Raw genomic sequence first — 17,141 nt, 5'->3', positions numbered from 1 at the left:
ATTAGTAGAACCAAATATTATATAATCAACATAAATTTAAACTACTAATAAATCTTTACCTTTATGCTTTAAAAACAATGTAGTGTCAACCTTCCCTTTTGAAAAACCTTTTTCAATTAAAAAGTTTGACAATATTTCATACCAAGCTCTAGGAGCTTGTTTTAAACCATAAAGCACTTTTGTCAATTTAAGAACATGATCCGAAAATTTTGAATCTTCAAAACCTAGAGGTTGTTCCACATACACTTATTCTTTTATAAAACAATTTAAAAATGCACTTTTAACATCCATTTGATATAATTTAAATTCATGAAAACGTGCAAATGCTAATAACATTCTAATTGTTTCCATCCTAGCTATGGGAGTGTATGTTTCATCATACTCTATGCCCTCTTCTTGAGTGTACCCTTGAGCAACAAGTCTAGCCTTGTTTCTCACTATATTACCACTTTCATCAAGCTTATTCCTAAATACCCATCTAGTTCCTACAGTAGATTTATTACTAGGCCTTTCAACTAATGTCCATACTCTACTTCTCTCAAATTGATTTAACTCTTCTTGCATAGCCATAATCTAATGTTCATCATTTAATACTTCTTTAATATTCTTAGGCTCTATGCATGAGATAAATGCAACATAATTACAAATATTTCTAAGAGAAGATCGAGTTGTTACCCCTTTGGATGGATCACCTATTATTTCACCATCCTTGACATAGTTGTATTCCCTTGGGTAAGAGACTTCCCTTTCTTCAATGGTTGGATTCTCGAGGGGATCATGAGTTTCCTCATCTTTCGTTTCTTCCTTTGATGATGGTTCTCCAACGTCATTTCTAATGTCATTTTCTTGTATAATACCTACATCATCATCAACACAAGAATCCTACCTCGGAAGGGGATTATCATCGAAAACAACATGTATAGACTCTTCTAGAACTAAAATTCTTTTATTAAATACTCGATAAGCTTTAGAATTTAAGGAATAACCCAAAAAAATTCCTTCATCACTTTTAGCATCAAATTTGCCAAGATTGTCTTTACCGTTGTTTAAAACAAAACATTTACATCCAAAAGGATGAAAATAGCTAATGTTAGGCTTTTTATTTTTAAAAAGTTCATATGGAGTTTTCTTCAAAATAGGCCTAATCATTACTCGATTAATAACATAACAAGCGGTATTTGTGGCTTCCGCCCAAAAATATTTTGGCAAATTGTTTTCACAAAGCATGGTTCTAGCCATTTCTTCTAAAGTTCAATTTTTCTTTTCAACAACTCCATTTTGTTGAGGAGTTCTAGGTGCTGAAAAATTATGGCTAATACCATTAGAATTACAAAATTCAGTAAATCCAAGATTTTCAAATTCAGTTCCATGATCACTCTTAACACTAGTTATAGAGTAAACTTTTTTCGTTTTGAATTACTTCTGAAAACGTGATGAATTTTTCTAATGCTTCATCTTTAGTACTTAAAAATAGAACCCAAGTATATCTAGAATAATCATTAACCAATACAAATGCATATTATTTTCCACCCAAGCTAGTAGTTCTAGATGGCCCAAAAAGATCTAAATGGATCAATTATAATACTCTACTAGTGGATACATCATTAATGGATTTAAAAGAAATTCGCTTTTGTTTTCCTTTAGCACAAGCATCACAGATTTTATCATTATCAAATTTTAGTTTAGGCAACCCTCGAACTAAATCTCCTTGAATTAACCGTTGCAAAACACTCATATTAGCATGTCCTAGTCTCCTATGCCATAACCAACTATCATGCCCATCCTTAGCAACTAGGCATAAATTAGTCATATCTATGGAATCTAAATGCACCATGTAAATGTTTCTTATTCTATAACCAACAAGCATAATCCGATTAGATGCAATGTCAATGACTTTACAACCATTAGTTTCAAACATGACATTGAATCCCTTATCACATAATTGACTAATACTTAAGTGATTATGCTTTAATCCATTCACATATAAAACATTATTAATTTTTATGAAAGAGGTATTACCTATTATACATATATCTTCAATTTGACCTTTTGAATTATCACCATAAGTCACTTCTCCATTTTTGGCGTTAAGCTCTATGAACCGGCTTTTGTCTCTGGTCATGTGTCTTGAGCATCCACTATCAAGGTAGCATGAGTTTGAATTTGTTTCTCGTGCCTTGTAGCAATGCTCATTTTCCTACAAACATAGATTAATTTTTGATTTTTGGTACCCAAATTCTTTTGGGTCCATACCCATTAGTCTCCAAAATTCTAGTCCCCTTAGGTATCCATTTGTGTATGATATCCTTATCTTTAATAGTAATGAGTTCTTTAGGAACCCATATACTTCTAACGATTTTTTCATTAGAGGTTCTTCGGGAACCTCTATGATTGTAGTTTTTAAAACTTTTTCTAACAAAGCTGGATTTTAAATTTTCTCCTTTTTCAAAACGTTTTGTTCCAACTTTATCAAAAGAAGCTTTAAGATCGTCAATTTTCTTTTGATGATCATCATTTACCTTTGAAAGTAAATTATGCAAATCAGAATTTTTCTTTTCAAACTATTCTAGTTTGATTTGCAAATTCTTTATTTTACTTTCAAGATCATCGTTGGTCTTGGATATGAGATTGTTTTCATTTTTCAATTTTAAAATATCATTTTTATATTTTAAAAACAATTTCTCATAATCTGAAGCCAATCCATTACATTCCTCTAATAACTCATCATAAGATAAATCATCTAAATCAAATGAGTTAGAGGTTACCTTAGAATCTTCCCCGAATGCCATTAAGCACAAGTTTGCTATTTCTTGTTCCTCTTCATCGGAACCTTCTTCATCACTCCATGTAGCCACGTGAGCCTTGTGCTTAATCTTTGATTGACCCTTCTTCTTCAATTGTGGGCAATCATATTTGACATGCCCCGATTTTTTGCATTCATAGCAAATGATCGGGTCCTTCTCTTTTGGTTTATTTTTGAAGCCTTCATTTCGTTTGAATTTTCTTCCTCGGTTAGACCTCATCATTTTTCTGAACCATTTGGCAAACAATGTCATTTCCTCGTCATTGTCATCTTCATCCAAATCACTCTCATCTTTTGTTGATTTGAGAGCAATTCCCACGTTCTTTTTCTCCGTCTTCTTCTTTGGCTCGTCTCTTTTCTCAAGGTCTTTCTCTTCTTTAAGCATCATTTCATGCGTAAGGACAGAGCTAATAAGTTCATCGAGGGTCAAGGATTTTAAGTTCTTAGCCTCGATGATCGCCATCTTATTTGATTGCCAAGCTTTTGGAAGATAATAAACTAACTTCCTTACAAGCTTGTCATTTGGAATGATTTCTCCATATGATTTGAGACTATTGACAATCGTGGAGAATCTATCCGTCATAGCTTTGACATCTTCATCCGGTTTCATCCTGAAATTTTCATAGCTATAAGTTAGAAGACTAATTTTAGATTCTTTTAGGTCGTTTGTGCCTTCATAAGTGACTTGTAGTTTGTCCCATATCTACTTGGCGGTTGTTCAAGATGAAACTCTCCCATATTCATCCGGTCCAAGAGCACAAAAGATAATATGGATAGCTTTAGAGTTGAGCTAAAACATTCTTGTCTCTCTTTCACTCCACAATCTTGGGTGAGTGGAGGGTTTGATGTATCCGTCTTCTATAATATTCCATGCTCCCATGTCACTTTCTTGAATGAAATACATCATCCTATTCTTCCAATAAGCATAATTAGCTCCATTGAAGAAAGGAGGCTTGTTGACGGCAATGAATCAAGACTGAAGTCAAAGTTTGAGGTAGATGTCATTGATGACTTGATTATCGATGTAACTCTTCTCGAATCGACTTAAGAGGCGATTAAACCTTCAAATGAGTGAGGCTCTGGTACCAATTGTTGAGTTAATCGATCGACTGAATCGTCTAAGAGGGGGTGAATTGGCAATTAAAACGTTGGTGGAAGCTTTTGCAGAAAATTGAAAGTAATTGCACAATGATTTAGAGTGGTTTGACTTTCTCAACTAAAGTCTACGTCCACTACCTTAGCTATCCACACTAAGGATTTTCCAACAAATTTACTAATTTGTTCTTTCTTTTGAGGACAAAGAGTAACCTTACAACTCCCTCAAGAATTATACCCCAATTCTTGAGCACATTTTTTTTTCAAAGAGAAATACACAAATTTGCAAACTTACAAGGAAAACCTCACAAGACAATATGTTTGCACAATTCTAGAACAAGATAAGAACACTCAAAGATGATTACAAATGAGCACAAATTGTGTTCTTGAAAGCAAAATGAATATTGAAAGGAAAATTAGCTTGAATTGCACAAACTTGGTGTTTGATGCTTTCTCTCTTGTTTCTCAATGATTTTCTTGTTGATCAATGGCTTCAGAACTTGTTTAAATACACCTTGGGATGATTCTAACCGTTGGGAACCATTTGGATGAAGTTAGAGCCGTTGTAGTGTGAAAACCCACTTAAATTTGTCTGCTGAGAGCGGGGGTTATCGGTACCCCTACATAGGGTATCGGTACCTGCAGTGTAAAATTCAAATATTTGACCGTTATATGCCTTAGGGTATCGGTACCACCTGAGGGGCTATCGGTACCATTGCATGGGGGTATCGATACTCTGGGGGGTATCGGTATCATCCGAGCATTCTGTTATTTCTCGGAACCAAAATGTTCATAGGGGTATAGATACCCTATAGAGGGTATCGATACCATACTAAATAAATTTTATTTTTGGTTTGAATATGGCTCGAAATACTTTGTAAAAATTGTTTCAAAAATATTTTAAGATTGAAACTTAATTTTACACTTGAGTTAAGGATTGAAATAAACATTTGAAAACTTGGAGTATTAATTTTCAAATTCAAATAATTTAATCGAATATATATAATTCAATATAAAATATTAAAATTTATTAACACTTAATTTGTTATATCGAAATTTCAAAATGTTTTCGACAGTTCTCAACTTTACATTTTAACCATAATTTATGAATTCTTTTGAAATTCCTCTCAATTTTTCCATTTTATTCCAAATGGTCTTTTACCATTTAACTTTCATCAAAGCCTTCAATTAACATAATTAAAATTCCAGCATTTAATTCACACATAGAACATCAACAATTACTCCATTTTCACTTTAGTTCCAAACTTTTCCATATTTATGACTTAGGTCCTCAAACTTTACTAACTTTCCAAAATATTCTATCTCACATTCTAACATCAATTTCAACATTCTAACATTAATTTCCAGAAAAGTACAATAATTATTGAATAATTACACATCAACCCCATAACTTTTTAAAATTTTCAAATAAGTCCTCCAACTTTCATAAAATTAGAAAATGGTCACTGTAACTTTCTAAAGCTTTTAGGATCCTTCCTACATCATTTCCAACCCTTAAATAAATTTCCATTATTTTTCTCACCTTCTAATGCTTAGGTTGAATACTTCAAGGTTAGGGTTCCATGATTTTCAACTGAATCGAGCATTAAATCGACCTCTAATAATCATTTTCAAGTCTCTACAATTAAACTCCTAACCAAATTTCATCAAAATACAAACTTCCCCTGATTTAGGGTTTAGGCCAAAAATCATATATACTTTTCTAGGAGGTTTTGATCATCAAACAAGCTTGGAAATTATTCTATAACCTCAATAACCTTAAAATCCATCATCAATTTATAAAACCCTAACATGAGCATAAACCCTAAATTTTGGTAACTTGACATTCAAGCAAGATTAACATTCAATAATGGTACCAAATGATAGTGTTTTTCAAATAGAACAATTTTCTATTTCACGGTTCGATTCAAAATCCAAAGGAAAATGCTTAAAAATATAAAAAATAAATTTTCTCTTACCTAGGGTATGAAGGAGCACGAAATGGAGGTTGAAGAAGGCCTTATTTTCATGAAATTTCTAATTAATTTCATGTTAATTTGTCATTTATTAAGCTTAAAATAATTTAAAATTCATTTAATAAGGAAATGACAATTTTACCATTAATGAAACTTGATAATTACCTTCCTACCAAGTCACATAATTCTTATCATCTTCCCAAAGTCAAAGATGAACAAAATATTATACCATTGACAACTTTATCCATGCACTTTTCCAAAAATTTTAATCTTGCCATTTTCATCCAACAATCCAAATTGAACATGTAAATAAATTCTCAAATACAATGATCCATATTATTTTCCATCATTTTAAAATGTGGAAATAATATTTTTAAGCTTAATTTATCATCCTTCAAAATTTCTATTCGATTCGATTTACCGAATTTTTACCAGACTTTAACACTTTCTAGCTTTTAACACAAATTCCGAATCAAAAATCTTATTCCCACCAAAACTACATTCTTGGAGATGAAATATTCATTTATGGAATAAAAATTCTTTTTGGGAAAATTACCACTTTGGTCCCTGGTCTTTCCAAATTTTATACTTTATCCGCTAAACTTTCAAATTTACATTTTGGTCACTCACAAAAAATTTGGGATATTATAATCCTAGTACTTTATCGGCATTTTTTAATAAACACTGTAGTTTGTCAGTACATTAGTGGCGTTTTGAGTTATAAATATTGCAACTTTAGAGTCTTCTATAGTCTCGACCCTTTTGATTAGTGAGGTTTATGGAACCTTGAGTTCTAGCTAGTTTTATGAGATTTGAGTTGTAAGGAAACATTTTTTAGCTTTATCATAGGACTTAAAATGAATTAACAACTCATTTTCATGGTTTTGATTAGTGTAAGAGAAGGGTGAGAGCTCTAAGGCAATGGGCAATGAGAAACTAACTCTTGGGTGATTCAAGAACGTTTTTCAATCACTTAGAATCAAGGTAACATGATTATAACTTAACCATACCACATGTATGTCATTGTATGTGCATATATGGTTTGTTTAACTCATGATGCATGCTAGAGTAATTTCATGGTAAAATCCACATTTAATGTTTGTAAGTATGAAAGATAGTACCTTTAGACCTCTAAGACCTTAAATAAGACTTTAATAGGCATTGTTAGTCTTAGGAGAGTGAATGAGTAAGATTTAGATACAAATTTGTGCCTAAAACAGGGGCACTTTAGGTCGTCAGCATCGATACTGGAAGAATAGTGCCGATACTATTCTTCGTGAAAGACAGAAATAAGGCAAATTTGTGAGGGTAGTATTGATAGGGAGTAACGATACCCAGGGTCTAGTCTCGATACTCTAGGGGTAGTATTGATACCGATGACAATTTTAGGATTCCAAAATACCATTTTGGTACCGATACTCTAAGGGTAGAGTATCGATACTACCTATAGTAGTATCGATGCTGAGGCATTTTTCAAAACATCGAAGCTATTTTTGGTATTGATACTCAGGGTGAGTATCGATACCCAAGGGTCTGTATCGATACTATCGCTGATTTTTGGGCAATTTGATTAATTTGGTTTGGGGGTTCAAACTTGGGTGTTTTGAGATCGTATGAGCTTTAGGTATTCGATACAAGTGAAAATAATCAAGATAACTAATTTTTCACCAAGAAATTAAACAAGTTAGGGTGATATAAGATTGGTCATTGTATAATGCTCGGGAAAAAGATTAAGAGTTATTCTAGCATTATGAAGATCGTCGTATGATTATGAAATATCCAGATATTGTTTGATCAGGTACACATCCGATGCACATAAAATTCTGGATCGTACCCCTATGTTCGAGTAGGTTCGGGATGTAAGCTTTCGATGCACATAAAATTCTGGTCCTCATTCTGACCTATCGGGTATCTGAGATAGGATAAGGCTATAAGTTCCGATGCACGTAAAATTCTAGTTCTTACCTCGAAGCTATCACTTTCTAGATAGGCTGATATGTCATCCGAGATGCACATAAAATTCCTCCGACCATATCACTAGGCATATCTCATATTTGTCTGTTTACTTTGCATATTTATGACTTTATGCACCGACATCTTCATGCAACGAATGCATGTAGTATTTTATAGTTATTTTCATGGAACTAAGTTTGTGAGCTCAGAGTATGAAATGTGTTTCAGTGTGTAGGTCAGTAGAGGACCGACGAGGAGCCTATCGTACTAGTACATTTTAGATCAGTCATATCAGAGCATGTCTTGAGTTTGTTAGAGGGCATGTATTTTATATGGTCCTTGTGTATGATTGAGTCATAACTTTATTTGGTTTATAAACTCATTGGATGTATTTGTACTATTTGGGAGAGTCCCATATTTTGTAAACTTTGATTTCAATTTCGCTTATATTATGATGAATAATTTGATGTTCATAAATGTTTTGAAAAGAAATTTTTTGGTTAACCATTTTGATGGTCTTGTAGGGTATTGTAATCCATGGATCTTTGGGTCGGACTGGATTAGGGTAATATAGTACAAGTTGTCCCTCTAATTCAAGAGGAATTGAGGAAAGGTGTGATAAAAACGATTAGAGTGAAGCTACCCAAGTAATAAACTCGAATAAGGTATCATGATAACAAGTAATACAATAAGTGAACAACAAAATCAGTAATCGTTATAGAATCATGAAACACATAAATACCTCCTTAGAGATAGAAATGACTAAGATACCCTTCAATGTTAAATGACCATAATAGCTAGGCTATTTTGGTTACCCTAGTAGGGAATTGTCAGTGGTGTGTAGCTAGGCTACATCAGTTGCCTTCGTGGGGTATTGTTAGTGCTTTGTGGCCTTTAGCCCTCATTCATGCATGTATAGTTGCATCAGTCCAGTCCAACAGATATCCTTAGAGCTTGGCTTGACAGCCATGTGAGACCGAGCAAATGCTTTAGTTGAGCATGAATTATACCGATGTTATGTGATCAACGAGTTCCCCTCCATTATCTACTTGATTGTTATGTGAGACCAGAATATCATCCAATAACATAGTAAGAATTTTACCGATGGTATGTGATTACCAAGTTTCCTCATCTAACTAGTATCTGATGGCTTTGTGAGACCATATACTAGTAGTATGTCGCATTCAGATAATGCATGACAATGTTAGTGTCGTATTTAGATAATGCACAATAGTGTGTCACATATCGCATTTAGAGAATGAACAACAACTATAATCATTATGGTTAGATACCCTTTAGAGGTGTACTCATGGCGAGGCCCTTAGAAGAGAATTAAGGGAAGCATGAGACTCCTACTTTAACGATAGAACAATTTAACCTTAAGTAGGTAGTACATGATTTTGATCATGTATGAGCCCACTGCTTAGTACAATGCCTTTAGCATGTTTGTGTTTATGAGACTCATAATGCTGCTCTAGATTATCGATTATACTACTAGGCTTTGTAAGCTCAGTATTTAGATGTTTTTTTGTTCTTAGGTTTTTAGTTTGAGTCGTTCGTAGAGCCTTCGCAGAAGGACTTCTAGCATCTTTCCCATAGTACTTTACTGTAGCTTTAGTGGGCATGTGTATTCATAGAACCTTACTCATGTATTTGGTTTATTGAACTCTGAGTTTGTATTATTTTAGTTTTAAACAATGTGCCAATGAGCTTCAGTTTATAAAAATGTTTTATAACGATCATGTATATTTATTTTGATACCATGTAGTATGTTTTGAAATAAAAATGAACAAGTTTTGAAAATCAGATGTTGCCTTGACAGTCCAATGTGGCACTTTAGGCCCAATCAGGTTTAGGGTGTTACACTAGAAGTACATCAAATGGATGTTAAAACAACTTTTCTAAATGAAGATCTTGATGAAGAAATATACATGAAACAACCTAAGGGTCATGTAGTTTCAGGTCAAGAAAGGAAAGTTTGTAGATTGGTGAAGTTTTTGTATGGACTTAAATAAGCACCAAAATAATGAATTGAGAAGTTCGATAGTGTCAAGATAACAAACAACTTCAAGATAAATGATTGTGACAAATGTGTATATGTTAAAACCACAAACATCGAATATATGATTATATGTTTATATGTCGATGACATACTCATTGTTGGAAGTAACAATAAAATGGTAAATCGTACCAAAGACATGTTAAATTCAAGATTTGACATGAAAGATATGGTATTGGCCGATACAATTTTAGGTGAAGGCTTTTATATTGATACAATCATACTATATGGACAAGATTCTTAAGAAGTTTACAAGGATGATTCTGGTATAGCCATAACTCTAATAGACTCTTGTTCACACTTGTCTAAAAACCATGGTCAAAGTGTTCACTAAGTGGAATATGCAAGGATCATAGGTAGTCTAATGTATCTTATAAGTTGTACTAGACTAGACATCTCTTTCACTATGAGCAATCCAAGTAGATTTACAAGTAATCAAAGGGAAAACCACTAGAAAGCAATGACAAATGTATTAAGATATCTCAGATATACTTGAGATTATGGATTGCATTATTCCAAAGATCTTATCATCATTGAAGGATACTCTAATGCTAGTTGGATATCTGATATTCAAGATACCAAATGTATAAGTGGATATGCATTCACATCAGAAGGAGGAGTCGTGTTATGGAAATCTTCAAGACAAACAATTATAACTAGATCCACAATGGAATCTAAGTTTGTAGCTCTAGATAAATACAAAGAAGAAGTAGAGTGACTTTGATACTTTCTTGAGGACATACATGAATGGCCAAAACATATGCCCACACTATGCATATACTGTGACAATCAAGAAATAATTACCAGATCACAGGATTTTATGTATATAGGTAGATCAAGTAATATGCATCTTCGATATAATACTGTTAGACGATTGATCTCAGAGTGAGTTATCTCTATTGATTTTGTAAGATCAAAGGATAACATCACGGATCCGCTAATAAAAAGGTTAAATCGATATCAAGTTAAGAAAACATCTAAAGGAATGAGACTAAAGCCCATGAAAATTAAAGGTGTTATGTGAAGGAAAACCCTACCTTGTTGACAATAGATCCCTAGATCTAGGTTCAAAAGGACAACCTAATCACATAAATAGTATACGGTTAATGTGGGGTTTATAATCCCAAGTAAATTCCTATGATGTAAAAACTTATTAAAGTGGTATAGGCTAAGCAAGACTTTTAATGACCATTGTGTTCTTCGATGAGCTGAGCAACATAAGTGACCTATGCGAGAGTGAATTGGGGTCGCTTCAAGGAAACTATACAACATAGTCCTTTCAAACTCTTGCATAACTAGATGATGTTCATGGCTATATGGACATACCTATGAGAACTAATATATTTGTTAAAAAGACAGTTTTGTGAAGTATATCATCGTTTACACAAATGACAAAACAGTTCAATGACATCACCTATACTGGTTAGCCAGTAAAGTAAATATATTATCACAAGGAAAAGTTCAAAGGAGAACACTCACTTGTAGGGTTTATCACTACATCGAGTTAAAATATTTTGATAAAATCATCAATTTCATTCATGCGGGGGATTGTTGGAAAAGTTGTGATAAATTGGAAAGTTTGAGGCATATTTTCTATGGGTAAAGGTGGAGATTCAAATAATGAATTTACTGATTCATATTATACTCCATGAGATCATTACAACGATATCTCATATGCTCAAAATAGTTGAGTGATAAATGAGAAATTGATGCTCAAAGTATGGTAAATGTGAATTGTGTTGTGTATGGAAAATATGAAAAATCATATATCCTACATTGGTAGGATAACAAGCATGAGAATGGTTTATATACACCGACTTACTTGCTAGTCATTGAATGGCTTGGGTTGAGATTGTGCCTCGTGCATAAGCACAAGGGGTGCAATCCAAGCATATCGAACCCATCAGGGTTGGGGAGGCACCCCACACGACGTGGGCAACGCGAATGTCTGTACCGGTCAGGCTCTTCCTACTATGAATTAAATATTCTCCTTAAATTTGACATATTTTTTAATATTCTAAATTAAAAGGATATTATATGATTTCTTTTAATTCGAAGATTAATATGATATATCTTACAGTTCATGAATATATTCGATTAAATGCGATATTAATTGATTACTTCCGAATTATTTAGATACTCATTAACGACTTTATTTTTCAGAATATATTCTTATTAATTGATTACTTCAGAATTTATTCAGATATTCATTAATGACCTTGCTTTTCATAATATTTTTTTTATTCTTATCTCATGAGAAACTTTATAAATACCATGTGAACCTATTAGGTTAAACACAACTCAAAAACTCTTTTCTTCTTCTCTAGTTTTCGGTGATAGCCTCAGGCAAGATATAGTTTGTGACCTCTGCAGTTGTGTTAATGTACGTTGATCATCTCGTTGTTATATCCTGGGAGACAGTCGACCAAAGATCTCGAGCACCGAGGAGTGGCCGAAAATCTATCTCAAGGAAATTGTGTATCTACAGACCTTAACTAGTTTCCATATCGTTATTATGTCGACATTTGTTTTTTTAATTCTAAACTGTATTTTTTTAAATAAAATTCTATCTTTTTCTTTGCTGTCTCGGATTGTTATACTTGTAATAGTATGGTCTTTATATGATCTTAAGTTACTAATTTCTTGTATTAATGGTTATGGGAGAATATCCTAATTATTTGATTAGTTTACGAATCTAATTGCAAGCCCCTCATTGTAATTTTAGATATTTTTTCTCTTTCTTAATAAAATTATATGCTTTTATTTAAAAAAAATGACAATATAGTAGAATATCAATCTCTCGTCATTAAAAATTAAAAATTTTAAAGATTAAATTGAAATTTAGTAATACGAAGAGAAAAAGAGAAGGACCAAATAATTAAGAGAATTTGTTTCTATATAATAAGATATTTCTGGATCTTTTTTTCTTTTTAACATGCATCAACGTCCAAGAACGGTTCTTACGACACCTTGAGTTAGAAAAATAAACAATAAATCTTGTGAAATCAATGCTACGATACTGAGACAAGTTATTCTCAGTTTAAATTTCTCCACCCCCTCTTTTTATATATGTATGTATACATGTATTCCTTTAAAATTGTATAGTTCATAAGCTTATGCTGAAGAAGAAACCATCGATCTACGTATACGGGTTTTCTATGACTTAAATGATCCAATCGTCACATTCTGCAGGGAACTTGGCTGGATCATATGATATAGAGTCATGGTAATCTAATGCGAAATTGCCTCCGTTAATGGGAGATATAAGATCAAGATTCGAAAGAAAGTTCCAGAACTGATCTTTTTGCTGCTGCAACTCCAATACCCGAGCTTTTGTTGATTCAAGCTGCATCTCAAGTTCTTGCACCATCTTTTGCAATTGGCAAACAACTCCTGTGCTGCCATAAACCGGGTCTTTGATCCTCCATGTTGCTTCATAGACCAGCGCTTTCACAGCATCCTCCCTATTTCTTTTCTCTACCATCTGGTATCAGAAACTCATAGAATCAATTAGTACCTTAGATTTACATAAAAAAATATCAATGTCGCAAAATATCACAACTGCAGATTAAGCTTATTATTACCAACCTGAATCATTTTGATTGCATTGCTAGCACCGAAAACCTTGTGTAACTTGGCAAACTTGTCGATCTCGTGGCAGGGGAAATACGGAGCGAGAATGCAACTACTGTCACATCTCCGGCGTAGCATCCTACAAGCAGCACATGGATGATGGGTCCTGGCTCTTGCAAGAGATTCTAAATCCATTTCTTTTAGGACTACATGTGTAACGTGAAGCAATGTCTTATTTATATGGTTAAGGAAGTCGGTGTATGAAGTCCAAGAAAGCGAGATAGGGCACGGCTTTGATTGTTTTTGTAGGGTCCAAGTTTTCAAATGCTGGTGCTGGGAAATTGGTGAGGCGGCCACTTGAAGACAGGATCACGATCGTGGCATTGTTGAAAAATGTGGAACTCGCTGTTACGACAGTGGTATTGATCAACACAAAACGTGTCATATCTCTATTTGTTCATCACTGTTAATAAGAAAATGGTATCCTTAATCTCTATAGCTTCACTGAATTCAATTCCCACGTGCTTTTATAATTTTTTTTCTGACTTATGTGTCGTTGCTTTTCAGGGCTTTTTCTTGGAAATTAGAAACATTCCGATCTGTTATTGGGTTTTGTCAATTTATGCATGCAGTCCACGCGCGGATCACCGACACTTCGGCTTTACCCCGCTTTTTTTATTAGACTGGTCGGGAAGGGAGCATGTATGTTAGGTGCACTGTTTATATTCTAAGGTTACAGGCCTAGAACTAGGCATACTAAAAATACTTTCTCGGTCCAAACCTTGTGATTTAAGACTTCCGTGCACGAAATCACATCTTTTTCTTTTACTGCATACCACCGTAGTTTTTATCACATCAGGATAGACAATGCTAATATGACCCCGAGACACACTCATATTTTCAAGTTCATTGTTTCGGTGTCAAAAGAATAGACAACTCATAATCGTCTGTAAATGAAAAATCTCATCCATAGTACATTTTGAGATGAAAGCTTCAATCAAAATTTCAATTTCATAGCATTTTCATTGGCGGAAAACTACAACTAACCGTTCAATTCCTATCCACCGCATATCAACAATCAAATTAACCGGCAAAAACCTTGGAATATATGTGTAAAGGAGCTGGGAGCATGCAGGCTCCTCAAAGTGGAGATCCTTGATTTTTGCCTTATTTCCTATGTTAAATATCAGTAAGTTTGCTGATAAATTTATATGCTGCTATCTGATATGAGACGATTATTGTCGATTTATACATGTTGCTATAAATGCATTCTTAAACAGCCTGACCACGCAAGGCATGGTTAAAACAAGTAAAAATAGCAATTAAAACGAAGTACAGGGATTACATGGTTACCGAGGCAACATGAACATGAATGAATGCAGAAGAATGTTAACCTTCCCCTGGCATCATAGGTGGAGCAAAGGTTTCTATAAACTCCAAGAGTCTCTAACAATATGCTCCACATTCTTGTTCCAATATATTTCTTGAATTTTCAAATAACTTTATGGCCTCATCTATTCTGTACAGTTGCACATTTGCTAGTCCCATCTGGTTAGAATACAATTCCAAAGAAAGCGGATTGGTTCTCCCCGCTAGCATGGAGCTTTTTCACAGAACTCTTGAAAGAGCTTTCGAGCTTCCCCATAAATGCCCAACACTTCAGTTAATCAGCCAACAATTTCCTCTGATGTAGTCCCAGGTACAGGTTTTGAATATATCCTCAAGGAATTCTCAGAATAGAATTTGGATTCCCTTACCTTGCCTATCTTGTAATAGAGATCAGTAAGATGAATAAAGACTGATTCTACAATCTACAGAAGGGTGATTTTTGCCTTTTATGGATTTAAATACTGTAAGTGCCTTCTGATAGGCAAAAATTGCCTCATCAAATCTGCAAAGGGACGAATAAATGTTGCCAATCCTAATATCATTAGCCGACTCATTTGCTTGATTGTCAGCTATCTTTGACATGCTAGCAAGGACAAGGTGCTCAAGGGCAGATTCATAGTCAGCCTTTGCCTCATACACAAGAGCCATAAGCTGGTGGTCAGCCACGTCTTCAAGGGATGTCAGTGCACAGTGCTCATTGTGGATTTCAAGGGCCTTCCTGCATAGATTTTCAGCTTCGTCGAATTGCGTCGCTTGAACATTGGCCTCAGCTAAATACCTGACATTTTCAATAAGTTCAGAATGCACTTATGCTGATTAATGCAACAGCATCAAGAAAACAAATTGCAACATCTTTTTTTTTCTCTGCCCTGGTTGCTTAATTGGTCTGTCTATGGCTTTATCGTTTGCACCCAGCGGGTTAGAATTAAGCCATTAACCAATAAGCAGTGTGCAAAAAACAACATTGTAAGATAACCCTCTGGACCCAGTTTGTTAACAACGAAGGCAGACGAGGAACCACTTATTTTCGGAATATCATAAGCAATGCTGTGTGGTAAGGCTCTAACTATCAAGTGGAACCTATCTTCTGGTTCGCATTTAGCCATGTCCTGTCTGCAAACATGTCTTTATAACTTCAGTTAGTTATTATAGTCATTAACACCATTTTTATCTCTCTTGCAACAATGGCCTTTCATTCTTCAAATAATCAGTAACTAGACGTTTTATTCCTAGCGACAAGAAACTAAAGAAACATTCATTCACCCACCTCGCGAACTAACTGGTAAAATTAATTGAAAAAAATGGAAGGTTAGTTACCTTACCTGCAAGTCTCAGCAACTCTAGCATCCAAATCCCCGTGAGCTTCAATCTGGATCCTCCAGACAGAGTCATAGAACTTAATGGATTGGTCTAATTGACCCAAAATGGAGTACTTGTCCCCTAAATGCATACACCCGGAAAACTTCGCCAGCGCATGATCCGACCCATTTCTGAAAACCGGCACCTCGATGGACAGCTCCAAGATCAGAACCGCTTCCTCAAACCTTCTCAAGCTAGTATAAATCACCGCCAGAATGTGAAAGCTCATAGCCAGCTCCAAATCCGGACCCGAACACTTCTCGATCGATTTCGTGGCATAATCCAAGGCCAGATTCGGGTTATCACCGGAGGAAATAGTGTCTCGAGAGAGAAACTAACCAGGATCCGGATTGTCGAGGGAAGACTCATCAATGTGGATTTGATCCCTTTTCGTTAGCTTTGATCGTGAAACCGAAGGTGTGGGACAAGAGAGTCGCTCGGTGCCTCTTCCGTTTCAGTTCCGGTTACGATAACGCTAAACGGCCTCACATTCGGTGAAGTTTCAACGGAAACTTAACCCCGCATTAGCTAAGAAAAAAATCATCTCAGCTGGAAAATCATTGGTTTATTAAAAAAAACAGCAAATACAAATTAAAAAAAAGAGAGTCAGAGAATGATTAATAGGGATGAAAATGATAGCGATGGAGGTAGAGGGTCGCTTGGAGAAAGCGTCTCATGACCAGAGAATTTGGGTATTTTAATTTGATAAAGAGTTTAAGAAAGAAAAAAGGAAGTAAAAGAGAGAGGAAATCCATTTGGAGGAGAGAATAACAGGTTCAGGTGGAAAGCTTTCATGAGCTTCAAGAGTTCATTCGTTCTCCTTTTGTTGTGAAGCGTAGATTTTTACTGAATTTGAGACAGGAGATGGGGTTTCGCTTTCGTCTCCTTGCTTACTGTTTTTTGTAGCGTTCTGGTGGATTGGCTGGGAGTAGGA

At 34.5% G+C, this 17,141-nt stretch overlaps 2 protein-coding genes across 2 annotated transcripts; both read right to left on the bottom strand.

Moving 5' to 3' along the window:
* Window positions 1–13,038: 13,038 nt before the first annotated feature.
* Window positions 13,039–13,872, bottom strand: LOC120158482 (LOB domain-containing protein 1-like). The gene has a single exon (XM_039169304.1). It carries the CDS (start codon window positions 13,368–13,370, stop codon window positions 13,050–13,052), a length of 321 nt encoding a protein of 106 aa, XP_039025235.1. The 5' UTR covers window positions 13,371–13,872; the 3' UTR covers window positions 13,039–13,049.
* A 1,082-nt stretch (window positions 13,873–14,954) lies between these two features.
* Window positions 14,955–16,582, bottom strand: LOC120158479 (protein KINESIN LIGHT CHAIN-RELATED 1-like). Its single transcript, XM_039169302.1, has 2 exons — window positions 16,171–16,582; window positions 14,955–15,626 (listed from the first exon to the last, which is right to left on the bottom strand). The coding sequence occupies exons 1-2, from the start codon at window positions 16,434–16,436 to the stop codon at window positions 15,239–15,241; spliced, it is 654 nt and encodes a 217-aa protein (XP_039025233.1). The 5' UTR covers window positions 16,437–16,582; the 3' UTR covers window positions 14,955–15,238.
* Between the last annotated feature and the right edge of the window lie 559 nt (window positions 16,583–17,141).

The sequence above is a fragment of the Hibiscus syriacus genome, unplaced genomic scaffold (genome assembly GCF_006381635.1).
Source record: "Hibiscus syriacus cultivar Baekdansim isolate YM2019G1 unplaced genomic scaffold, ASM638163v2 tig00111317_pilon, whole genome shotgun sequence".
NCBI lineage: Eukaryota > Viridiplantae > Streptophyta > Magnoliopsida > Malvales > Malvaceae > Hibiscus > Hibiscus syriacus.
The sequence above is the reverse complement of the archived record's forward strand: the minus strand, read 5'-3'. Positions and strand labels throughout refer to the sequence as shown.